At 40.2% G+C, this 26,617-nt stretch overlaps 1 protein-coding gene across 3 annotated transcripts in view; it reads left to right on the forward strand.

Moving 5' to 3' along the window:
- The window catches only part of GALC (galactosylceramidase), a 57,234-nt gene that overhangs the window by 1,186 nt on the left and 29,431 nt on the right, over nucleotides 1-26,617 (forward strand). The window contains exons 1-7 of one of the 3 annotated variants that reach the window (XM_006061467.4): nucleotides 9,525-9,907; nucleotides 10,071-10,139; nucleotides 10,397-10,460; nucleotides 11,991-12,104; nucleotides 16,606-16,745; nucleotides 19,077-19,115; nucleotides 23,784-23,914. In XM_006061467.4, the coding sequence (XP_006061529.3) occupies nucleotides 9,830-9,907; nucleotides 10,071-10,139; nucleotides 10,397-10,460; nucleotides 11,991-12,104; nucleotides 16,606-16,745; nucleotides 19,077-19,115; nucleotides 23,784-23,914 (635 nt within the window). In that variant the 5' untranslated portion in view covers nucleotides 9,525-9,829. Of the gene's footprint in view, nucleotides 1-9,524; nucleotides 9,908-10,070; nucleotides 10,140-10,396; nucleotides 10,461-11,990; nucleotides 12,105-16,605; nucleotides 16,746-19,076; nucleotides 19,116-23,783; nucleotides 23,915-26,617 lie in introns of those variants that run through there. The other 2 variants (XM_006061465.4, XM_025295139.3) reach the window with 2 other exon arrangements.

Below are 26,617 nucleotides of genomic sequence, written 5' to 3' on the forward strand. Positions count from 1 at the left end.
TACCCTGTAACCAAGCTTTCTTCTATTATTAGCATCCCTCGTTAGTATGGGACATTTGTCCCAACCAATGTTGGTTACCTTAATGAAAGTCCTTACTTCCTTTCATATTTCCTGAGTTACCCAATGCTCTTTTTCAGTTTCAAGATCCCACACAGGATACTAATTACACTTAATTGGCTTGTCTCCTTACCCTTTTCTAGGCTGTGTCAGTTGGGATAAGTTCCTCTTATCTAGGCATTCTAAAATACCTAAGGGAGCCTACCAGTCTCCTCCATCCATGGGATTTTCCAGGCAAGAGTACTGCAGTGGGTTGCCATTTCCTTCTCCAGGGGATCTTCCCGACCCAGGGACTGAAGCCAGGTCTCACTGCATTGCAGGCAGACGCTTTACTGGCTGAGCCACCAGGGAAGTTCCTAAGGGAGACATGAGGGCCATACCAGCTTAATGCAAAGTCTGCGTGGGCACAGCTGATAATTTCCTTAGTTCCCTAGTTATGCTAACAGGTGGCTCCCAAGCCTGGGAGCTTGCTACAGTGGCATGATTGTTCTTGGCTCCTAACAATTTGCTTAGTCCTGTCAGCTTGTTCTTTGTAACCTTTGTCTTGCCTTTGTTTTATCCCCTTATGTTTATAGCCTTTGAGTTCATGGCGTTTGTGGTGGCAGGTCTTTGGATGAGAGGGATTTTCTTTTTTGTTCCCCAGGACAGAACTAGAGCTGATTTTATTTGAAAATGGCAAGGCTGAACTCTTGAATGGGTTGTTTGTTGAATTGAGTCAGATGGAATGTGTGTCCTCGGATGCAATTCAGAACGAGCTTGAGTTGCTGTTTTGGGCGGGTCTCATCCTATTGATTACCAGTGCTGTTGCACTGGCCTCTGTGATTCTTACGATTGCAAGATGCCCTCGGCGATAGCCGTCGGAAAACTTTGAACAAAACAAAAGTGTATTGCTCATAGGTCATGGAGAGCACGTGGCATACCTGGGTCACACCTGGTGATGGGAGGTAGAGAAAGAGAGGGTGTGGGCCTGGGGTTCTGCTTTCATTAGGGTCAAGGGTGGAGGCCTTGGGCTTTGTGGCTTTTCTTTGGTGACCTGAAACCTTAAGTGTGGGAATTTAAAGTTCAGGGAAAGAAAAAGTGGCCCTAATGATGGTCCGCTGGTGAAACTGACCAAGATCTTGCAAAGAATCCCCCCTCCCCCCAACCTCAGCTTGGCTCTGGGTTCTTTGGCTGCAGTATGTTTGTTGGAGACAGCCATCTCGGAAGTGGATACCTCTTTGAAGTGGATGCTTTGCAATCAAAGCTTGAGTCCTGCACTTGCATTACAAAAAAGGAAAAACCTGACCACTGGGTATTGCACTACAAGCCACCCTTAATGCCCAGGTATCAGAGTAAGTTTGAGGACCTTAAACTGCCTGAATAGCTGATTTACTGAAAGTAAGGGTTAGGGCCTGTTGTAATTTAGAAAGGATTATAGTAGCACTCGTGTAATTATACTACAGTCAATAGTTTGCAATCCAATTGGTAGCCATTGTCCTAAGCTTAAAAGGTCACACTTTGAAACCAGGTCAGTGATCTTGGGGCCCGAGGAATCTTCAAAGATTAGGTAATACTGTGATTAACATTTTGGGCCATCTGAGTGGGTTTGAGTCTGGCCTGGGGTGGTGGATTGCTCCATATCTCACCCAACCACGGTCAGTTCCGTTAAAGAGTTGCGTCTCATTTCAGGTGACAGTGATGCAGGTATGCTTACAAGATTGGGTCTATATGGTGCAAATACTTGATTCAGTTTATGTAATAGACATTTCTATGAAAACAAAAGAAAACAATGGCTAGCGGAGCAGATTGTAAACCTATTCTGAATCCTGAGGGCAGCCAGTCGCGATTTCTAGATGTAGAGCATCTTCAGATGGAGTGGGGACAGACGGTAGCAGTCATAGATCTTCCTAAGTTGAGTTTGACTATCTCGGGATCTTTCTGAGTGGTCCACAAAGCAACAGGCATGAAGGTTGTTCAGATATGAACTGTTGTGATTTCTCTGGAGTTTGTATAAAGTTATCACACTTTAGGTTGCATAACTTCAGGAAAAGGGAGATTTTAGTTCTTAATAATTTAAAGTCAGAAAGGTGGGAAAAAGTCAGAAACATTAGTTTGACAAGCTGTATTCAGATGTTGGAGGAAATAAGAATTCAGTATCTGGTCCAGTTTACAGGTAGAAAACAAACTTCAAAGACAATTAACAGCACTAGAATCTGATAATGGGCTTCCCTGGTGGCTCAGATGGTAGAGTCTGCCTGCAGTAGAGGAGACCACAGTTTGATCCCTGGGTTGGGAAGATCCCCTGGAGAAGGAAATGGCAATCCACTCCAGTATTCTTGCTTGGAAAATCCCATGGACAGAGGAGCCTGGCAGGCTACAGCCTGATTATCTGCAGAGTGTACTCTAGTTCTTCACTGAAATATAATTTTCTCTCTATCATCACCCCTTACTTCCACCTTTTATTAGAGATAACCAAAATAAGGCTAATTTCCTTGCAAAATAAGTATGGTCTTATTAAACTTATCCTGATTATATAAGTGCAGCCAAAATAATAATTGACCATATAGGTTCTTTTAAGTGTGCTCTGTTGGACATTTGCACAAGGAATCACAGATTGGGCTATTAAAAATCTCTCTCAAGGCTAGGAGGCCAAGCTGTGAACTTATCATCAGACTTTTTCTGCAATCCTGATAGATTTGGGTGAATTCCTTTCTTCTTGAGGTCCACCAATATTCTGAGATTCCTGTATCTGCCAAGAAGTGACCTTTCTTACTTAACTGGAAAGGCTTCTGGGAACCCTGTAAGGCAGTTACCAGGCTGATTTTTCCAGGGAGCTTTATTGGCTCCATGTGCTGTGCTTAGTCTCTCAGTCATGTCCGAGTCTTTGTGACCCCTTGGACTGTAACCCACCCAGCTCCGCTGTCCATGGGGATTCTCCAGGTAAGAATACTGGAGTGGATTGCCCTGCCTGCAACCCACTGCAATGGGTTGCAGTGCACCCACCTGCAATATGGCAGACCTGGCTTCGATACCTGGGTTGGGAAGATCACCTGGAGAAGGGAGCGGCTACCCACTCCAGTATACTTGCCTGAAGACTGCAGCCAAAATGATGGTGTAGAGTTCGCTGACATTGGCTCTGTCAGTTCAGTTCAGTCACTCAGTCGTGTCTGTCTGTGACCCCATGGACTGCAGCATGCCAGGCTTCCTTGTGCATCACCAACTCCCAGAGCTTGCTCAAACTCATGTCCATTGAGTTAGTATCCCATGCAACCATCTCATCCTCTGTCATCCCCTTCTTCTGCCCCCAATCCCTCCTAGCATCAGGGTCTTTTCCAGTGAGTCAGTTCTTAGCATCAGGTGGCCAAAGTATTGGAGTTTTAGCTTCAACATCAGTCCTTCCAATGAATATTCAAGACTGATTCCCTTTAAGATGGACTGGTTGGATCTCTTTGCAGTCCAAGGGACTCTCAAGAGTCTTCTCCAACACCACAGTTCAAAAGCATCAATTCTTTGACACTCAGCTTTCTTTATAGAAAGCTTTGGGCATATTTCTTTATATGCCCAAAGAAGAGCAGTGCCAAAGAATGTTCAAACTACAGCACAATTGCACTCATTTCACACACTAGCAGAGTAATGCTCAAAATTCTCCAAGCCAGGCTTCAACAGTATGTGAACCATGAACTTCCATATGTTCAAGCTGGTTTTAGAAAAGGCAGAGGAACCAGAGATCAAATTGCCAGCATCCGTTGGATCGTCAAAAAAAGCAAAGAGTTCCAGAAAAAATGTCTACTTCTGCTTTGTTGATTATGCCAAAGCCTTTGACTGTGTAGATCACAACAAACGGCGGAAAATTCAAGAGATGGGAATACCAGATCACCTTACCTGTCTCCTGAGAAATATGTATGCAGTTCAAGAAGCAATAATTAGAACTGGACGTGGAATAACAGACTGGTTCCAAATTGGGAAAGGAGTATGTCAAGGCTGTATATTGTCACCCTACTTATTTAACTTATATGCAGAGTTTAGTTCAGTTGCTCAGTCATGTCCGACTCTTTGCGACCCATTGAATCACAGCACGCCAGGCCTCCCTGTCCAACACCAACTCCCGGAGTTCACTCAGACTCACGTCCATCAAGTCGGTGATGCCATCCAGCCATCTCATCCTCTGTCGTCCCCTTCTCCTCCTGCTCCCAATCCATCCCAGCATCAGTCTTTTCCAGTGAGTCAACTCTTCACATGAGGTGGCCAAAGTACTGAAGTTTCAGCTTTAGCATCATTCCTTCCAAAGAAATCCCAGGGCTGATCCCCTTCAGAATGGACTGGCTGGATCTCCTTGCAGTCCAAGGGACTCTCAAGAGTCTTCTCCAACACCACAGTTCAAAAGCATCAATTCTTCGGCACTCAGCTTTCTTCACAGTCCAACTCTTACATCCATACATGACCACTGGAAAAACCGTAGCCTTGACTAGACAGACCTTTGTTGGCAAAGTAATGTCTCTGCTCTTCAATGTGCTATCTAGGTTGGTCATAACTTTTCTTCCAAGGAGTTAGTGTCTTTTAATTTCATGGCTGCAGTCACTGTCTGAAGTGATTTTACCTTAGAGTTCTGTAAATTCTTACCCGGTTTATCAACATGATCTGAAAGAACCCTGTACTTTAAGCAAAGAGTTCTCTCCAAAAGTCTTGAAGATGAAGCACTTTTGGAAGAACATTTTTGCCAAAACAGTAAAACAATAACTATCTGAAAATGACAAAAAGGCTTAAACATGGGCATATTAAAAATCTGATAAAGTTCATTGTAATTCAGTTGATAAGGAAATTTGGTTATTTCTGTAACCTATAGCATTTTAAGATAATAACTAGAATTACAAGTGATAGCATTATACCAGGATATAGCAGATGTCTAGGAATTTCATGTAATTTCTGGAACACGTACGTTAATGTATCAATACAAATATCATCTAAAGAAAGTGTAGTGTTGCATCTTACTTGACAATGCTTACTATACAGTTTAACATGCCAAATAAGCCTAATTAGTTTCATGTCTTTTTTATAAGGAGAAAGAACGCATCTTTGAGATGTCCAGGGCCCATGTGGAGAAATCTCAAGAAGTTAATATGAGGTCAAAAAGACTTCATTTAGAATTTATTTGGGGAAGTTTGTCAAAAATACAAATTGTGTTAAAACACTTGATTAAATAGGGTCATTGGTCACTGTGAAACAATAATTATCCATTTAACCAAAATGACAAGAATTTCACAGGCAAATATATAAAGTTACATAGTTTAAACCCAGTTTATCCACCCCCACCCACAACCTTAGCTCTTCTAATAGAGAAGACTCAGGGCTTCTTTTTAAGTAAAGATTTGATAAAGATAATGTGAAGCGTAGAATATTATTTTGATAATATCTGAATCTTTATTTCCTAGGTAGGTTCCTTAAAAGGTAAGGAACCTTTCCCAAGCTTATCAAGAACAGACCAATAGTCTAATAAAAATTTGTCTTTTTAGCAGATTAAGAATAATTCTTAGTTTTTAATAAGTATACTATTTATTAAAGCTTATTTTTAAAAATCCTTATAATTTAATTTTTGGCCAGCTTGACTACACAAGGTAAAATTCCCTCTCCTAGCTTCTATATCCATTCATTTTGTCTACTCTAGGACAAAATTACTTTCATTTCCCTTAACAGAAATATATCTCCCTACCCCATACCTTTTCTCAGGCAAAATACATCGTACTCTTCTTGAATTGTTCCTCATATTATTTCTAGTATTTTAATTGCATATATTAATTAGATTGCTTAACTCTTAGAAACCTTAATTTCTAGTGACAGGATGTTTTTACTAATAGATCTAAATATCTTTTGTTTCTCTGTAATAAGAAACCTAAAGTAGATAAACTTGTGTTCAGTATTAATGTTTCAGTGTTTTATATTATTTGGAAATTATGTGTGTAATGAATTTCCATCATTTAGCAAAACTCTAAGGTTTCAAGTTACCAATGAGATTTGGGTGACTAGTTTTAAGTAGACATTAGCATAAAACATAATTATTTTTGAAAAGTGGATTCCTGGGCAGTCAGAACTTAAGTTAGGCCCTTGCACTCCAGAAAGGAAAAGACAGTGGATGACTAAGTTTTTAGTCTGATCACAGATCTGACCTTCTGCTCTGGGCAAAAAATCTTTTCCCTAAGCCAGCTGATTTTTACACTTTTATTTCCAAATGTTGCAGTCTTACTCATAGGTGCTGGTACATATTTCAAGATAAACAAACTAATGTACTAATGTATTTATCCTTTACTACTATGATTCTCCTTTTTATTTTGGTGGTTTAAACCTAGGATAGCCAGTATTTCATAAAATGAGGATTCATCATGTCCTAACACCTTTCCTTTGATGTTAAATCCATTGTTTAACTTACTCAAAGTGGAAATCTTTTGTTATTTTATGTTTATTAACTATTTAAAATGAGGTTTGTTTCATAACTCAGAACAGGAAACTCTTTTCTGATAGTGTCTCTGTGTGTAATGTATTACTCATCTCAGAAGTTCAGTAAACACTGATTGGATGAAAATGATTGCAATACTATATTTGCACATCACTCCTTTCTGGAGTCCCTGGATGTAGCACAGTTTGTAGCAGTAAGTGTTTGGAATATTCTCATTTAGTCTGCATCTTTGGTAGGGAGAGCAGTATGGTGCACATGGACTTAAGACCAGATTGCCAGGGATCTGTTCTGGGCTCCTTGTCACTCACTGTACAGGCTTGGGCAGGTTATTTAACCTCTCTGTATCTGAGATTTTTTTTTCTGGGCACACTGATAACTGCACCTGCCTGGTTGGAACATTGTGAGGATAGATGTCAAAGATCAAAGGATGGCATCTGCAACGTGATTAATTTTGGTTAATATCATTCTGTTTCATACATTAGAGGGGAGGAAGTTATCCAAGGATTTTAAGTGAAAAATACATTCAGTGCCTGCCATTTATTGAGAACATAACTGTTTTCCAATTTTTGTGCCAAGGCTTCATCCTTGGCTTTTATAACAGGCCTTATTTAGGGAGCATGATTAGTATCAATAATTTGGTGATTTGTTATTGCTTCATGGTACATTTCAGCACTTGGCTATACTGCTAACTATTGCTGTTGATAAAACTAATGCTTTGCACTGGGTGTGACTATCAGCTGGCGATATCCTAATGACGTGATATGATTGCTCAAAGTTGGCCCTTTCTTTGTTAAGGATAGAAGAGCATAGAGAGCAAAAACAACCTCCAAACAGCAAAGCACACTGTTCTAGCGGCAGTCTATGTTGTTAGCATGATACAGAGCAGGCAGCATTGTTCCCCTTGGGTCAGGAGTAGGTTAGCATGTGTATACAGCACTCATTCACTTTAATATTTGAGCCTCTACTAGTCTGTAAGCTTTTTGAGAAAGTGACTGTATTTTTACAAGCAATTTGTGTATACAATGCCTGTTATCTCTTGAGAGCATACTATGTGCCAGCTACTGTGCTAAGTCCTTCCTATATCTGAATCTAGTGTTGGGACAGCTGAATGAGTAAGCCGACCCTTCGCAAATGATAATTTGCCCTTGGTCACACTGCTTGTAAATGATGTAATCAGGATTCCAGCTCCATGGACTCAGACTATATTATGTTGCCTGTACTGGTGAAGCTAATGATAACATAAGAGATATTAAATAAATGCTTGTTGAATAAGAATAAATGGGGATATGAACTTGAATGGGACCCAGTCGTTGTCCCCAAGGATCTTAGAGGTGAAACAGTGATGAGGGTGTGGGGATAGAGGGATTAATGGTGGGGCTGTGGACCTGTTGCTGAGGGAGACCAGAGTCCACAGGAGAGGCACCTATGTCGCAACGCTGAGGAAGAGCAGAGGGAAGTCTTCCTTGAAGAGGTGGAGTGTGACCAGAAAGCTTGGACTGGATTTGGCCAGATGAGGGTGTAGAGTGCATTTGATAGATGAATGAATAAAGAAACTGTGCTACATAAATATAATGGAACATTGCCCAGCCTTAAAAAGGAACACATTTGAGTCAGTTCTAATGAGGTGGATGAATCTAGAGCCTATTTTACAGAGTGAAGTAAATAAAAAAGAGACAAATATCATATATGAATATATATTTATGGGCTCTAGAAAGATGGTACTGATGAATCTATTTGCAAAGCAGTAAAGGAGACAGAATAAAGATATATTAGTTTGTTATACCTACATAGATGATGTGAGTTAGAATCCAAATAAGGAATTTGGGTATAAAACTGAACAATCTGAACTTTATTCTGAAAGCTCTTGGAGGGAGGGAAATTCTTTCATCTCTTTATTCTTCCATCTTTCTTTATCCATGCATTTTGATGCCAGTCTTTTTAAAATTTTTATTTTTAATTGGATAATTGCTTTACAATGTTGTGTTGGTTTCTGCCATACAACAGGAATCAGCCACAGGTATACATATGTCCCCTCCCTTTTGAGCCTCCCTCTCACTTCCCACCCAGCCCACCCTCTGCGTTGTCACAGAGCACTGTTCTGCACTCTCTGAGTCTCAGCAGATCCCCGCTGGCTGTTTGGCACATGATAATGCACGTGTTTCCATGCTGTTCTTTCAGTGTGTCCGGCCCTCTCCTTCCCTCAGTGTGTCCACAAGCCTCTATGTCTACATCTCCATTGCCGCCCTGCAAATAGGTTCATCAGTACCATCTTTCTAGATTCCATATATATGATTAATATATTTTTCTCTTTTTGACTTACTTCACTCTGTATAGTATGCTCCAGGTTCATCTATCACATTAGAACGGACTCAAATGCATTCCTTTTTATGGCTGAGTAATATTCCACTGTGTATATGTACCACAGCTTCTTTATCCATTCATCTGTTGATGGACATCTAGGTTGCTTCCATGTCCTAGCTGTTGTAAACAGTGCTTGATGCCAGTCTTGTATGAGGTTTCCTGAGTAGCCTGGCCTGGGGACACTGTGTCGTCATTCTTAACAGCAAGAGATAGCACCTATAAATCTCTAATAAGACTGAGGAGAGTAGAGGTTCCTTTAAGAATTGCTGCTTGTAATATTGTCAACAAAGGTCCATCTAGTCAAGGCTATGGTTTTTCCAGTGGTCATGTATGGATGTGAGAGTTGGACTATAAAGAAAGCTGAGCACCAAAGAATTGATGTTTTTGAACTGTGGTGTTGGAGAAGACTCTTGAGAGTCTCTTGGACTCCAAGGAGATCCAACCAGTTCATCCTAAAGGAGATCAGTCCTGGGTGTTCATTGGAAGGACTGATGCTGAAGCTGAAATTCCAGATCTTTGGCCACCTGATGCGAAGAGCTGACTCATTTGAAAAGACCCTGATGCTGGGAAAGATTGAGGGCAGGAGAAGGGGATGACAGAGGATGAGATGGTTGGATGGCATCACTGACTCAATGGACTTGGGTTTGGGTGGACTCCAGGAGTTGGTGATGGACAGGGAGGTTCATGGGGTTGCAAAAAGTTGGACACAACTGAGCGACTGAACTGAACTGAACTAACTGAATATTTTCCTACAAGATGTTGAGGGGAAAAATTGCCTGAGATTCATCTTTCCCATTCTTGGCCCCCAGATATTGTAGGTGACAGACAGTCTTGAGGTAGAGAAATTGTTTTATTTCTTCTAATAACTACTCTGTGAGTCTAAGCCCTCAAGATAAATCTGTAATAATGAGATTCATCAATAGACTTAGCAACCTTAACCTCCCAGCCAACCGTCACCAACCCTCATCTCAGTAGAAGAGAAACATGGTTGTTGCTCAGAACCTGTGTTTTAGCTGTTGGACAAACATCAGCCCTATTTACCCAGCTATGAGCAAAACAAAGGTAGGCGAACAAAGAACCTGGGAAACGACTTCCCACAGCTTGGTGCTGCCTAAGAGCTGGCTAACTGTGGACGTGCTAGATGGCATGCATAAACACTGTGAAAAAGTGCTCATGATTAGATTTGTTTTATTCATGCTTTTGAAAACTTTTTTTTTTTTTTTAGGCAACCTCCCGACTTCTAGTAAATTACCCAGAGCCCTACCGTTCTGAAATACTGGATTATCTCTTTAAGGTAGTCAACAAATAATGATTTAATTGTGTCTGTGGTATTTTAGAAACTGTGGTGAATTTCAGCAATAGTCTTTAGCATCTTCACAATTCTAGTTTTTAAAAATCTGGTAAATTACTTTCAGAATAAGTTACTATCTATTTGAAGTTTTGCTTTGGTTTTCTCATCTGTAAAATCAAAGGCAGTGGTTAGTAATTGTCTTGAAGTGTTTTCCTTCATACAATAAATCATACTGTTAATATTGTTACTTCTTTCCCCAGCCAAACTTCGGTGCCTCATTGCATATTCTAAAAGTTGAAATAGGTGGTGATGGGCAGACAACAGGTAGGAGGATTTGGGGACTGGGATATTTGCCTCCAATATTTGAACCTGTACCTAAACTCGTAGACTGTGGTTTCAGAATATAAATAATGCCATTTCTGACGTTGATTACTGTTTAGATTGTTCTTTATTGTTCCTTTTTCATTATAGTTATTTAAAAAATATTATATCAAAACATGTATTTTTTCATACAAAGCAGCATGTGGACTTTAGATTTCTTATTTAGTTGAAGAATCAGTAGTAAATAAATCCACAGTTTTTTATAAACTAATAGTCACTAGACAGAGAATAGGGAGAGAGTGAAATTTTACTGAGAAGTTTTAAGAAAGTAAGTTTTTAACGTATTAAGCATGTAAAAAAAAAAGGTGTTATTAGCTTTAAATAAAATATGTGGCAAAATATAAATAATTGGTATTTCAAGGATACAGTGTTTTTGTCCTTTAAAAATAATTTTAACCAGTAAATTTGCAGTCTTTATTGTCATCATTTTGATTGGCTTTGTGTAATACATGTAGTCAATTAAAAATTTTTTAGGTCTCTGGTTTTCAGGAAGAAGAAAATTCTCTCAATGCTTATATATAGCTTATTTTTTTATGGGTTAGACTCCATTACAGTATGAGTATTAGAGTGTTGTCTATATGCCTGTGTTCCTGTTAGTGACTTGTAAGTAATTTTTGTTAAATAGATATATCTGCATGATGGTATTGGTATTTAATTTATGCTGAAAGAAAAAAATGCAAATTAAAAACAAAAAAAAAAGCCCCATAACAAAACCATCCCCTAGCTGTTATAGGAAGGCATGCATTTTATTGTGAAACCCTTTTTTGCAGAATAATGACTGGCCATCTTCATTTGCTGAAGCTAGATTAGAGATAGAGATACAGAAGCAGGTAGCTCTTGTGAATGCTGATGTTTATGTTTAAGAAGAAAAGGGCTGGGGCGCCTCTCCCAGGCCAGATGTATGTGAAACGTAGGAACACATGAGGATTGATATTATTCACCTACCTAGACACCCTGTAGAGATTACTATAGACTTTTCTTACACTGGGAAAGTGTGCTTATTCCTATTTTCTCAGTGTTCTGTTGTCTTGATTTAAGGAGGCATGTCATAGGCTTAAGGCACAGGGTTTGGAAATTGGGACTTAGCAGCTCAGGATTCATGTCTGGGATTGAGAAGCTAGAAGCTGAGGTGGGCTGAACTTAGAGCTGGGCGTGGGGATTTGAAAACCCGAGAGACCAACTCCCAGCAGGATATTAGTCCTAGAAATTTTCAGCTATGCGAGCTGATAACACTCACGGCTTATGATAGAAAGTTGTGGTTTATTATTTAAGACCTTTGTGATGCTGAGGATAATGGAAAAGTGCAATAATATACTCTGATCATCTATCTTTAAGTTACATAAGATTATTCTTATGTGCCCCAGGTCAGGATTGGATCTGGAAGCTACTTGGCTGCAATATGTTTGTGTGTGTAGAGTGTGGCCTATGAATCACCATTAATAGTCTCCTTTCTGTTTGCTCTCTCCCCTTCAGATGGCACAGAGCCCTCCCACATGCACTATGCACTGGATGAGAATTATTTCCGAGGGTATGAATGGTGGTTGATGAAGGAAGCTAAGAAGCGGAACCCTAATATTACACTCATAGGTAAGAAGTGAAGTTTGCCATACTTTTGTAGTCTGCTTCCTTTTAAAGTTCTGAATTGTGTGTGTGGAGTACCTGTTACTGCTGAAGTGCTAATCATGTGGTTAACACTGCCAGTACGCTACCAGCAGCCAAGCATGTGCCAGCCATGCATCTTCCTTTGCTTGTGTCTGATACTTATCCTGCCTCTGGAGGGAGGTGTTATGTTCTCATTTTATAGAAGCATTGGAGGCTTAGAGAGTTATACCACTGACTTAAGGTTGGAAAATTAGTAACTGTCAAAATCATATTTAGAACCTAAGTCTATTCTGTGTTTTTCTTTTTTTTGGTGGTATTATACTAATTTCCTCAACAGAATGTCTCATTAAAATTTGTAAAAGGACAGTGTTTATAAGATTTTATATTGTATATGCAACTGTGTCAACTTAAAAAAATGTACAATGTGAGAGTTATGAGTTAAGTTTTCCCTGGGGCAAAATGAGATTGCAGCCCGGGAGACAGCACTTGAGAAAGAGGAAAGAGTGCCTCCAGAGAGGCAGGGGAGGCCAGCGTGAATGTGGTTTTAGTGAGGGGAGCACGTGCCGGCAGGTTCACATTTTTGTGGAAGGTTTCTGCTGGCCATGAGGGGCAGGCATCCGCATGAGGGAGTTTAGCGCTTTTCTAGAGACGAGGAGATACAAGAATTGGGCTCACAAAATGGGCTCCTGAAAGTATGTATCACCGAGTGCTTCATTTCTGCTCTCCACCCTGAACTCCTTTCAGGGATATTGAAAATTGGCAGTACAGTGCGCATGATTAATCCTTGTAGAGGTAGATGGAGGTGCCAGTTTATAGTCAGCAGCAGTATATCCCAACTAACTTGCAAAATTGTGTGTTACATACATTAGTGGATCCCACTTCTAGAAGAGGTGCATACAAAAGTGATTTTTGTTGTTTGTTTTGGACCTCAAGGATGTGGTGGGCACACTGTTCGAGGCGGGGATGCCTAGAACAATCCTTTCCTTGTGGAGCTTAAATTCTAGTAGCAGGATTATTTCTCACCTGAGACTATATTCCTTGTACTGTTCTCCTGTAGCAGTGTACAGTCCTATAAAAGATTTCAAACACACACAGAAGCATACTTTTATCATTTGAAATGACCTTGGTTATTTCAAATAGGCTTACACATTCAGGCTAAATTGTGTGATTTATTGAGGTCCATTTTATAGGGTTTCAGTTGAGTTCAGTTGCTCAGTCATGTCCGACTCCTTGTGACCCCGTGGACTGCAGCACGCCAGGCCTCCCTGCCCATCACCAATTCCTGGAGTTTACTCAAACTTATGTCCATTGAGTTGATGATGCCATCCAACCATCTCATCCTTTGTCGTCCCCTTCTCCTCATACCTTCAATTTTTCCCAGCATCAGGGTCTTTTCCAGTGAGTCAGTTCTTCATATCAGGTGGCCAAAGTATTGGAGTTTCAGCTTCAGTATCAGTCCTTCCAATGAATAGTCAGGACTGATTTCCTTTAGGATGGACTGGTTGGATCTCCTTGCCATCCAAGGGACTCTCAAGAGTCTTCTCTAACACCACAGTTCAAAAGCATCAATTCTTCTGTGCTCAGCTTTCTTTATAGTTCAACTCTCACATCCATACACGACTACTGGAAAAACCTCAGCTTTGACTAGACAACCTTTGTTAGCAAAGTAATGTCTCTGCTTTTTAATATGCTGTCTAGGTTGGTCATAGCTTTTCTTCCAAGAAGCAAGTGTCTTTTAATTTCATGGCTGCAGTCACCATCTTCAGGGATTTTGGAGCCCCCAAAAATAAAGTCAGCCACTGTTTCCACTGTTTCCCTATCTTTTTGCCATGAAGTGATGGGACCGGATGCCATCATCTTAGTTTTGTGAATGTTGAGCTTTAAGCCAACTTTTTCACTCTCTTCTTTCACTTTCATCAAGAGGCTCTTTAGTTCCTCTTCACTTTCTGCCATAAGGGTTGTGTCATCTGCATATCTGAGGTTATTGATATTTCTCCCGGCAATCTTGATTCCAGCTTGTGCTTCATCCAGCCCAGCATTTCTCATGACGTACTCTGCATGTAAGTTAAATAGGCAGGGTGACAATATACAGCCTTGACATACTCCTTCCCCAATTTGGAACCAGTCTGTTGTTCTACGTCTGGTTCTTACTGTTGCTTCTTGACCTGCGTACAGATTTTTCAGGAGGCAGATAAAGTGGTCTGGTGTTCTATCTCTTTAAGAATTTTCCACAGTTTGTTGTGATCCACACAGTCAAAGGCTTTGGTATAGTCAATAAAGCAGAAGTAGATGTTTCTCTCGAGCTCTCTTGCTTTTTTGATGATCCAGTGAATATTGGCAATTTGATCTCTGGTTCCTTTGCCTTTTCTAAATCCAGCTTGAACATCTGGAAGTTCACGGTTCATGTACTGTTGAAGCCTGGCTTGGAGAACTTTGAGCATTACTTTGCTAGCGTGTGAGATTAGTGTGATTGTGCTGTAGTTTGAACATTCTTTGACATTGGCTTTCTTTGGGATTGGAATGAAATCTGACTTTTCCCAGTCCTGTGACCCCTGCTGAGTTTTCCAAATTCGCTGGCATATTGAATGCAGCACTTTCACAGCATCATCTTTTAGGATTTGAAATAGCTCAACTGGAACTCCATCACCTCCACTAGCTTTGTTCATAGTGATGCTTCCTAAGGCCCACTTGACTTCGCATTCCAGGATGTCTGGCTCTAGGTGAGTGATCACACCATCATGGTTATCTGGGTCATGAAGATATTTTTTGTATAGTTCTTCTGTGTATTCTTGCCACCTCTTCTTAGTATCTTCTGCTTCTGTTAGGTCCATACCATTTCTGTCCTTTATTGTACCCATCTTTGCATGAAATGTTCCCTTGGTATCTCTAATTTTCTTGAAGAGATCTCTAGTCTTTCCCATTCTGTTGTTTTCCTCTATTTCTTTGCATTGATCACTGAGGAAGGCTTTCTTATCTCTTCTTGCTATTCTTTGGAACTCTGCATTCATATATTATATCTTTCCTTTTCTCCTTTGCCTTTAGCTTCTTTTCTTTTCTCAGCTCATTTGTAAGGCCTCCTCAGACAATCTTTTCGCATTTCTTTTTCTTGCTGTGGTCTTAGCTTATAGGGGTTAACGTCACGTTATTTTTAAAATAATTTTCAACCATCAAAGGACAAGCGTAAGTTTTTCTGAGTAAAAAAAAAATGAGGAGTCAGTGTGTTTTTTCTAAATGGACTTAAGTAAGTGTTTTCAGAAATTGAGCAGTAAAAAGCATCATTGACTTCCTCACATACTTAACCCCTGGGCTGCTTTCAAGGTCAGTTCCCATTTAAATGCAGAAAATCTGGCAGGCTGAACCCTGTCCTAACAAAGACTTACTCATGGAGGGCCTTCAGAATGTATTTGGCATTTCACTGTTTTAAAACATTTCATTATTTTAATGTCACATTTCTTGTGTAGATACAACTTAGGCATTCTTCTGGAGTTTAGAAAGATAAGCATTTTGTCATTTTGATTTTATTTTTTTTCAGTGGTAAACTAGATTCGTAACATATTAACAGTTAAGGAACTTAATGTTGATCTTATTTTAATATATTAGTAAGCGAATTAGGATTTAGAATCATAATTAGTGCTTCTTTTCTGTCTCTTTCTCTTTTTTAAACTTAATAATAACTGGGGTATTAGAAGAATGTGGATTATTTGTTCAATATCATATAACAAAGGGCTATTTCCCTACTGAGTCACCGGCACTTATATTGCCGTAAAGAAAAAGTAGTTTGCAAAGTTTGATGACCTTCCTAATTAGTATTTAGATAGCTTCAGGTTGTAAGAAGAGGTAGTGGTGAGTGAGGAATTTGTATTGTGCTTGCCTCCCAGAAGTAGTTAAGCATAGTGTTAGTCGCTCAGTCATGTCCAGCTCTTTGTGAGCCATGGACTGGAGCCTGCCAGGCTCCTCTGTCCATAGAATTCTCCAGGCAAGAATACTGGAGTGGATAGCTATTTTCTCCAGGGGATCTTTCTGACCCAGGGATCAAACCAGGGTCTCCTGCATTGCAGGCAGATATCTTTACTGTCTGAGTCACCAGGTTAAGCATAAGCCTTTCAAAACTCTTTGATTTGCCTTCAGAGAACAAAAATTGTACATTGAATATCTTTTTAGCAGGGGTGGGGATATTAAGTTATATGTACATTTGTTTCTGTTGGTAAATATCATTGAGAAAAGGGTTTCTGTTTGTTTTTATTTCTTTTTATTGAAAGAGCCCTTAGAATCACGAAACGTGACTCTCAGGATCAGTAAGGAGTTACCGTGCTCATAAACTGGAAGGGAGTTTGAGCATTTGAGCGTGGCATGGGTCTTGCTGTCGTCAGACCTTTGCTGGCTGTGTGCTTAGGCTGTGTTGGTGGCCCTTCTGCTTGCTTTGCTTTGGTTTTAGTGGTGCCCACACTGTTACACCTGATCCAACTCTGCCTGTTCGTCTCCACAGGGCTGCCATGGTCGTTCCCTGGATGGCTGGGGAAGGGCTTCAATTGGCCTTATGTCAATCTCCAGCTGACCGCCTACTACATCGTGACCTGGATTGTGGGCTCCAAGCATTATCATGACCTGGACATTGATTATATCGGAGTCAGTAATTTATTTTTCAGAACATGATTAAGCTTTGAACATTTATTTATAATTTTTTAAAGTAATTTCTGGCACTTTGTTGACATCTTTGTGTTCTGAGACTAATTTGTTCTGTTGGTGTCTGTTGACAAATTATCGCTGTGTCACCACTGATCCTTCCTCTCTGTCCATCCACATCTTCCTGCTTTTGAAACCTGTATGTAGTTTATGCCTCCCTGCACGGTTTCTGTTTTGTTTTTGGTACCACCCCAGCTCACATTCTCCTTCTTCTAAGCTTTCCCTAGTTTTTCTGTTAATAATTCTTACAACAATAATGTGTTTTTACTTTTATAGTTTAGTGATTAATCTAATTTTGCTCCCTCAATCTTCTGTGGTTCTAAAGTAGAGAGTAGCAGACTTCTAAAAGTGCTAGAGAGTAGATATTTTAAGTTTTGTGGATCAGAAGACAATATTAAGGATATTATGTAGGTAATTATATAACCCTTTAAAATGTAACCGCTTAAAATTGTAAAATCCATTTTTAGCTTTCAGGCTGTAAAAAATACGAATGGTGGGTCTGATTAGGCAGGCTGTTAGAAATATGCCCACTCTTGTCCTGAGCTGTTGCTTAACCCCTTTTAATGATTTAAAAATGCGAGGCCTAACATCTTGTGGTTCTAGCTGGTCTGTTGGCTGGCTGGAGGCATGCCTCACCCCGCACTGTGCCCCCACAGAGCCGCATACATACACAGTGGGTCTCTATACACTTTGGCTAATAAATATGCTGTCAAAACTGATTTTAAAAGCTTTCGTGCAGTTAGCCAGCAATTACAGAGCCGCTCCTGTGTTGCAGGCATTGTGACCAATATATCTTGGGTGGGGGGGCACGGTTAATCAGCCCTTGAGCTGAGTGAGAGGGGCAGACACTGCAGCAGGTGCATGACAGGGCCCTAGGACCCTATACGGGGCATGAGTGCAAGCCAGGGGCTGTAGGAGGCCAGAAGCAAGAACATACTGTTTTTGTTATGCTTCTCTAGATTATAACTGAAAGTTTGTTGTGTTTGAGAACTTTCTTAAATACCAAGTATTTTTAACCCATAGTGAAACTAAATGTAGGTGTGAGTCTTGCAACATTCTATTATGGTAAAGTCACAGAAAATGTTTCTGTCAGAAAATGTGTTATTCACATCTCTTTTAGACTCTTTATAACCACACACCATGGTAAGGAAGTTTCTTTCATAAGATCACTTTCCAGTTGGTAAAGAATCTGCCTGCAGTGCAGGAGACCTGGGTCAGGAGGATCCTTTGGAGAAGGGCATGGCAACCCACTCCAGTATTCTTGCCTGGAGAATCCCATGGACAGAGGAGCCTGGTGGGCTACAGTCCATGGGGCTGCAAGAGTCGGACACAACTTAGCGACTGAACCACCACCACCAGAATCACTTGAGTGAAAAGAGTATTTGGAAGCTATGCCCATCTCTCAGGTGCAAAATGAAAGTCTTAGTGAAGTTCTATTTCAACCCCGAAACCTCATGCTGTTGATTATAAGCCTGAGAGATTTGTGCATGTTCCTTTTATCTGTCTTCATTAAGAGTTTGCTTTCATGATGGCACACATCACTGTGATTCTCTGTGTGTGCTAAAGACATGACCCCTGTGTAGTGTCCTTATTAATACTTGGCTTCCAGGGGTGCTTGTAGGGACTGGTGAGAATTACTGCCACAGTCCTATGTGTGGCACGTGTCTAGTGCCTGCCGTAGTTCCTGGCATACACTGTCTTGTCAATCTTTATTGAATGATTTAATATTCCATTTTTAGAAATCTCTGGAGTAAGTGACTTTTCGAAAAATACCCTCCAAATATGTTAAGGTTTTTAAAAACACTATTTTAATTAAAATTTATGTTGTCTTATAAATATCTATCAGAGAAGGCAATGGCACCCCACTCCAGTACTCTTCCCTGGAAAATCCCATGGATGGAGGAGCCTGGTAGGCTGCAGTCCATGGGGTCGCTAAGAGTCGGGCATGACTGAGCGACTTCACTTTCACTTTTCACTTTCATGCATTGGAGAAGGAAATGGCAACCCACTCCAGTGTTCTTGCCTGGAGAATCCCATGGACGGAGGAGCCTGGTGGGCTGCCGTCTATGGGGTCGCACAGAGTCAGACACGACTGAAGCGACTTAGCAGCAGCATAAGTATCTATAAATTTGATAGCAGGACATTCTATTAAGTAAGAAAAAATGGCTTTCCAGATAATATGAAAGATGGTGAGAGAAGAGGCATCTTAGTGGTAGCGTTTACTTTCTGGCACAAAATCTTACAATTCTGACATTTTGACTTTCTGTTTTGCAGATTTGGAATGAGAGGGCATTTGACATTAATTATATCAAGGTCTGTACATCTTTAAAATCTTTTTATCTTTAAGTTATTAGTGAAAAATCCCTTTATAGTTCCATGGAAATCAGTAGTAGGAACACTGCATTTTTTACAGCACAGTGATGTGTTTTGCCAGTTGTAACATAAAATTATATAATTCCTTCTAATCCCCAAATTGCCTTTGTCTGTAGAGTTGTGGTGAATTTTCCTATTTAAAAATTCATTATTTGTATAATTATGATAATTGTTATGGAACAACTATATCATTTAGATTTTTAGAATGTCAAGAAATGTAAATTTTTCTTTCATTGTCATGTATCAAATTTGTAGTATATTATCTCATTCTCGTTTTCTTTGGAAACAAGAAATTCTTTCTTGTTTCTTTTTCCTGTTTCTTCCTTTCTTTCTCCTGTTACATTGGAGTGTGTTGTATGTTTCTATTTGTGATTAGCAAATAGATAGCAACTAATATTTGCAAAGTGTGTTTCTTTTAGAGGTACTTTGCCTAAATATTTATCTCTCTCTAATTCTTACTGCCCCTTTATGGGGTAGCTATTGTTATTGCTATTTTTTAGGAAAGGAAAATCTGAGAGTAATAGCCCTTCCCATCACTGGAAAACAGATGGCAGTTTAACTTTTCAAGTGGAGATATTCTCTGGTTTACTTTATAGTTCTGTCTTGTTTTATTATGTCTTTTCTCTAAGAAATAGAATTTCATGGTTACATTTTTTTTTCTTTAAATTGAGTGTCTTATTCTTTTAAGCACATCATATCCACTAAATTTATTTCATTTATTTATTCAGTCAGTCAGCCAGGAAGCATTTACTCAACACCTAGTTTGTCAGACAACGTATATGTGCTTGGAATACAAGGATAAAACGTGCTTTTTCTACCCAAAAAGAGTTCACATTTGGGGACTGTAGAGTCCCATATGACCAACTGAAATATCAGTCATGATTTCTTTAGTAGAATAGTGCTTGTCAGGGGGCGCAGAGAGGAGGTGATGCCTGTGTCTGAGATTAGGGAATTCTATTTAAAGACTAGTTGGAATCTTCAAGCTGGGATGGATATGAACTCCACAAGTTGCTAAGGCAGACGATGCCATTGGGAAGACGTGAAGACGGAGAAGTTAAGGGGTTTGGGGGCAGAGCAAGTGGAGAAAGACGGATTAGACCAGCAGGGGCACTGAGCCATCAATAGGCTGGTGTGTTTTGGATTAACGGCATGATTTAGTCACTAGTTGTGTGGAGGAGAAGGCATAGATTGAGAGGATTGAATGCAGCCAGAGCCGGGTAACTCAAAGTTAACTGCAGGGGGCAGGCATTACCAGCGAAGGGGTGAGAGTGCGGCAGGGGGGGTGGGTGGCCGTGGAGGGCGAGGAGTCGTTAGTGGCAAGCTGGGACTAGGATGAGTACAGGTCTGATGAGAGCAGCAGGAAGACAGAGCAGAAGCCAAGTTAGTGCCCGTATCCCGTGTAGCCCTATAGTCAGGTAGACCGTGTTGCTGTGATGAACTCTCATCTTCCCAAACTTGACATTTCAAGTCCCCCCCCCCCCCCCCCCCCCCGCCCCGCCAACCCCCACCTTGGGATTACACATGTTCTCTTTGAAAGAAGTGAAAGTGAAAGTGACATCGCTCAGTCATGTCCGACTCTTTGCGACCCCATGGACTGTAGCCTACCAGGCTCCTCCGTTCATGGGATTTTCCAGGCAAGAATACTGGAGTGGGCTGCCATTTCCTTCTCTAGGGGATCTTCCCAACCCAGGGATCAAACCCAGGTCTCCCGCATTGCAGACAGACGCTTTACCATCTGAGCCACCAGGGAAGCCCATATGTTTGTTTTTAGCTGTGTGTATTTCATTTGAAAGAAGCTTTAAAAGCATTAGAATTTAGTTTCATTTTTGTTTTAAGCTAATGGTCTGCAACTAAGGTGGTTGTTTTATTTATTTATTTGTTTTTACTATTAAGAGCCTGTTGCATATTCCTTTGCATTCTAATTCAGCTTGCCTGATTTGAAAGACTAATTCCTATTCCAAGACTCATCGTCAGTGTTCTAAATGTTTTAGACTTTGTTTGCTTTTCTCTCAAACTGTAGTTTGCCTGCAGTAACACATCTTAGGAACTAACTTGTAGTTTGCATTTGCCATTTTTGTAGTAATATTTTCCTAGAATCTGTGTCCTGTTTGTTAAAAGGCCCATGAGAGAGAGTTCAATAATGGCACATGAATGCAGGTATTCAGATTCAATAAGCTTAATGAATATATATTCCATATAGTATAGTAAGATGGCCCCTGGAAATAATAAGGATTTGTCTTTAAGAGTAGAAATAAATATAGTACAGACAAGCAATGTATGTGAAGATGGCAAGGCTATTTTTTTCTTTTATTTTTGCTGTTGACATTGTATTTGGGATTCCCTGGTGGCTCAGATGGTAAAGCATCTGCCTGCAATGCGAGAGACCCAGATTTTATCCCTGTGTCAGGAAGACCCCTTGAGAAGGACATGGCAGCCCACTCCAGTATGCTTGCCTGGAAAATCCCATGGACAGAGGAGCCTGGTGGGCCACAGTCCCTGGGGTCACAAAGAGTTGGACACAACTGAGTGACGTCACCACACTGTATTTATGATTGACTTTGTTTTTCAGTTGTGTCTGGAAAATCCCTTATAGGATCTGAGCGTAGTGAATGGAAATGGATGTCTCTGGACCCTTGTTCAGTTCAATCAGAACAGCATCCTTTTCATTTATCTTATAAGTAATACTTCTGTCTAGACTTTTGTTGGGGGAGAGGGAGGGTGGAAAGGGAAAGATTCCACAGCAAAAACATTTGGAATACATTAGATAAAGCTTTGCTCAAAGAATGCTGCTTTTCATCCTCATTTTGGCAATTTATGTATAAAACACAGTTTCTAGACTTGTATATTTTAGAGTATTATTTGAATATACCATATTAAAAAGTAAGCAATTTTAGAGATGATGGTCTAGGAATAGAATTAGAAAAAATAGATACATCATCATGATAAATACAAATGTGACTGAGTTTCTCTCCCTCCTCTCTGTAAGAGTAAGAAAGAACTTCAGAATGATGAGACTCAAGCTGGTCTCCTAACAGAGAGCTCGGGATTCTCAGTCCTACTGAATCTTGAGTTGTTTGTTGTTTAAACGCCAAGTTGTGTCCAACTCTTGAGAGTTAGTTGATCTCTAAGGATCTGTTCAGATTGCTTTCAGAGTGGAATTGGTGAGAGCACATTATTTGGAAATTTCTTTAGTTCAGAAAACTCAGAATGTGAAAAGAGAGCTTGTGAAATTCTTTGTTCCCCCTTAATCAATATTTACTGAGCGCCTGCAACTATGAGCCTGATAGTTCAGGGTACGTGGGGGGTGTCGCAGTAAGTTCACACACAGCCGTCCATCGAGAACTACTGTTTTGAGATTGGCATCTTCTGCTCCTGGGTGAAATGATGTCCCCTCTTCTTGGGTCCTACTGCATGTATTGGCAGTCCATACTTCTCAGTATGGACCACTCTGTGATTGTCTAGGACACCCTGTTAGTGTTAGCCTGCTGGCGAGTGTGTTTGCCACTGGACAGCGAGGACCCTGTCTTGTGCTTCTTTCAGGGCCCTCTTGGGGCCCAAGCACAAAACAAAGTGCTCTGTGCTCTGTGAATTTATTCCTGTTACAATTTAGCTTGTTGTTTTTAATCTGGTGGGCGGGTAGTCCTACAGACTGATTTTATTGCCTGTGCTGTGTATACCTATGAAAGCGTTGAGGGTAACAATAGAATATTTCTTGTTTCTACTTATAGCATGATGCAGAATTCTAATAATTGTAGTATTTTAAGTAATGGCAGAATATTTAAAGACATTGCAAAATGCTCAAAATAAAATGAAAAGTTTAAGCATTTCATGTGTGTGTGCTCAGTTGTGTCTGACTCTTTACCACCCTCTGGAGCCCACCAGGCAATGTGTATTTAATCTGATCCCAATTTACTGTGTCTCCATAAGAAAACTGGAGAAGGCAATGGCACCCCACTCCAGTACTCTTGCCTGGAAAATCCTATGGACGGAGGAGCCTGGTAGGCTGCAGTCCATGGGGTCGCAAAGAGTCGGACACAACTGAGTGACTTCACTTTCACTTTTCACTTTCATGCATTGGAGAAGGAAATGGCAACCCACTCCACTCCAGTACTCTTGCCTGGAAAATCCCAAGGACGGCGGAGCCTGGTGGGCTGTCGTCTATGGGGTCGCACAGAGTCGGACACGACTGAAGCGACTTAGCAGCAGCAGCAGCAGCAGCAGCATAAGAAAATTCCTGTAAGAATTCATATCAGAGTAGTGTTTTTTTATGGATATTACTACTCTGATTTTTAAAAAAAAATTTTCCACCATTGCACCCAAATTTTCTATGGCTAAACGTAATTTTAAAGTCAGAGGGAAAATCCTTCTCAAATATTTTTGCCTCTTGGGTTTTTTTTTTTTTTTTTCTTTTTACATTCCCATGAAGTAGATTATTTTAGTGACAGTGTTTTTTCACCTCTCCACATGGGGCACATTTCTATTGAGAAATAATGTTGACACTCTCATCCTGCTTATTGAATCTGAAGACACTTTAGCTCACTTGGTTGTAAGTCAGCAGCTGAAAACTCATTTTTAACCTTTCCTGTGTTCTGCTTCTCTCTCTGAAAGGTGTTAAGAAGAATGCTGAACCATCAAGGTCTCCAGCACGTGAAAATCATAGCGAGTGATAATCTCTGGGAGCCCATTTCTGCTTCTATGCTGCTTGACCCTGAGCTCTTGAAGGTGATTGATGTAATAGGGTAAGGAATGTTTTACTTTGAGAATGAACAGTTTCTGGTTGGTTGCTCAGTCAACGGCGCCTTTGTTTTTGCCTGCTTTTCCCCTTTTGATTATATTTTCAGAAGCTTGCTTTCTTGTATTTACTTAACTAAAGCATGTATAAATGATACTTCATTCCTTTTTTTCTTTGAAAGGTGTGTATTTTGGGAATCTTTCTATGACAATGTAATAATGTATTGATGACTTTTGAAATATTGTGTCAGTGTTCAGAAATACAAAACATGATTTTATTTAGATTAAGGGGCAGAGTAGTGTTTACATTTTAGAAATTATGAAGGCAGTGTTGTCTCTCCCTCCCGCTAAGTGTTCCTGTCTTGCTCGATTTGGATTCTCATTCAAGGAGCTTATTCTCATGGTGAGACTCTACCATTCCAGAAAGGATTTGTTGTTGTTTAGTCTCTCATTCGGGTTCGACTCTTTGTGACCCCATGGATTGCAGCACACCAGCCTTTCCTGTCCTTCACTATCTCCCAGAGTTTGACTCAATGGACATGAGTTGGAGCAATGATGCCATCCAACCATCTCATCCTCTGTTGTCCCCTTTTCCTCTTGCCTTCAATCTTTCCCAGCATTAGGGTCTTTCCAAATGAGTCAGCTCTTCCTATCAGGTGGCCAAAGTATTGGAGCCTCAGCTTCATCATCAGTTTTTCCAGTGACCACTCAGGACTGATTTCCTTTAGAATGGACTGGTTGGATCTCCTTGCAGTCCAAGGGACTCTCAAGTGCCTTCTCCAACACCACAGTTCAAAAAGGTCTTTGGTGCTCAGCCTTCCTTATGGTCCAACTCTCATATCCATACATGACTACTGGAAAATCCATAACTTAGATTATTTCCTGCCTATTTCTGAAATAGTTAAGAGTTTCAGTTTGTATTGTTTAGTATGGGGACCACTAGCCACAGGTGTTACGAAATGCTTGAAATGTGGTTAGTCTGAACTGAGGAGTGTTATAAGTGTAAAGCACACACACTGGATTTTAAAGATGTGTTAATAATAGAAAACTAAGTTATTAATTATTTTTCATATTGATTACATGTGTTGAATGATAGTATTTTGGGTATGTTGGGTTAAAATATATGATTAAAATTTTGTTTTTTTTTTTTTAAACATAGCTACTAAGATTTAAAGTTACTTTGTATAGCTCACATTGTATTCCTATTGGACCAATCTGGTTTAAACTGTGACAGTATTGTGTTTAACCTCTTAGTGAATTTGTTGTTGGGGCCTTGGCCCAGTTTCCAGCCTGTGAAGCCAGTTGTTGTCAGTGCTTCCATCAGGGTGGGGTCTGCCCCTGTGGAATGAGTGCCTGTTGGTCACCTGTCACCTCCACTGTCTCCACGTTCTGTCTGCTGATCCTGCCCAGTCCCGATGCTGCAAGACTCCTGGGGACTCTCTGCCACCTGGTTTTGATGGGGATATTGTGTGTGGGTTTTAATTTCCATCATGAGATTGGTCTATTTGGTTTCAGGAGGAGTATAGTGTGGAGTTTCAGAAACTGGGCTGCTACCATGATCCACCTTGTCTATAAGTTTTATTTCTCCTGTAATACACATATGTTTTTCTGATAGGACAAACTTTGGTTTACTTTCAGTGATCTTAATCTTGTCATTTAAAGTTTGAAAAATCATGCCATGAAATGATAGAGATGTTTTGCCTAATTATATGCATTTAAAAATTATTCTTAAAGAACTTTTACATTATTTTGTTGAACTGTAGATCTGGGCATCACAAGAGACCTGGATTTTAGTATCAGTTCTAACCCTCTTTTCTCAGATTATTTGATAAATCATTCAGGTTTAAAATGTAACAGTTTCTTTATTTTCTGAATGAGCAATATAATACCTATTTCTATAGTTTTGAAAGAGATGCTTTTTGGGATTTTAAAGATAAGTCATACTCTTTATAGAAAATTTGGAAACTGTAGAAAACTATAGAGTTGGAACTTACTCAAAATCTTAATATCTAGAGATCATTAATAGCATTATAGCAAGATATTTTCCAGGGTATTATTTTTTATATTGAGTATTTTTTATTTTTACCAGAGACATACCAGATATACATTTGACTGAGTGATAACTAGATGAGTCTTAAAATTAGCATTTCCTTGAGGTGTCAAAACTGAATATTATGATCATGGAATGAAGTTCTGGGATATAGAATAAGGGCTTCCCAGGTAGTGTTAGTGGTAAAGAACCTGTCTACCAGTGCAGGAGATGTAAAAGATACGTGTTTGATCCCTGGGTCAGGAAGATCCCCAGGAGGACATGGCAACCCACTCCATTATTCTTGCCTGGAAAATCCCATGGACAGAGGAACTGGAAAGGCTATAGTCCACAGGGTCGCAGAGAGTCAGACAAGACTTTGAAGTGACTTAGATCAGATCATCAAAATGTTCAGTTCAGTCGCTCAGTCATGTCGGACTCTTTGCGACCCCATGAATCACAGCACGCCAGGCCTGCTTGTCCATCACCATCTCCCAGAGTTCACTCAAACTCACATCCATCGAGTCAGTGATGGCACCCATCCATCTCATCCTCTGTCGTCCCCTCTTCCTCCCACCCACAATCCCTCCCAGCATCAGAGTCTTTTCCAAGGAGTCAACTCTTCGCATGAGGTGGCCAAAGTACTGGAGTTTCAGCTTTAGCATCATTCCTTCCAAAGAAC

The sequence above is a fragment of the Bubalus bubalis genome, chromosome 11 (genome assembly GCF_019923935.1).
Source record: "Bubalus bubalis isolate 160015118507 breed Murrah chromosome 11, NDDB_SH_1, whole genome shotgun sequence".
NCBI classification, from domain to species: domain Eukaryota; kingdom Metazoa; phylum Chordata; class Mammalia; order Artiodactyla; family Bovidae; genus Bubalus; species Bubalus bubalis.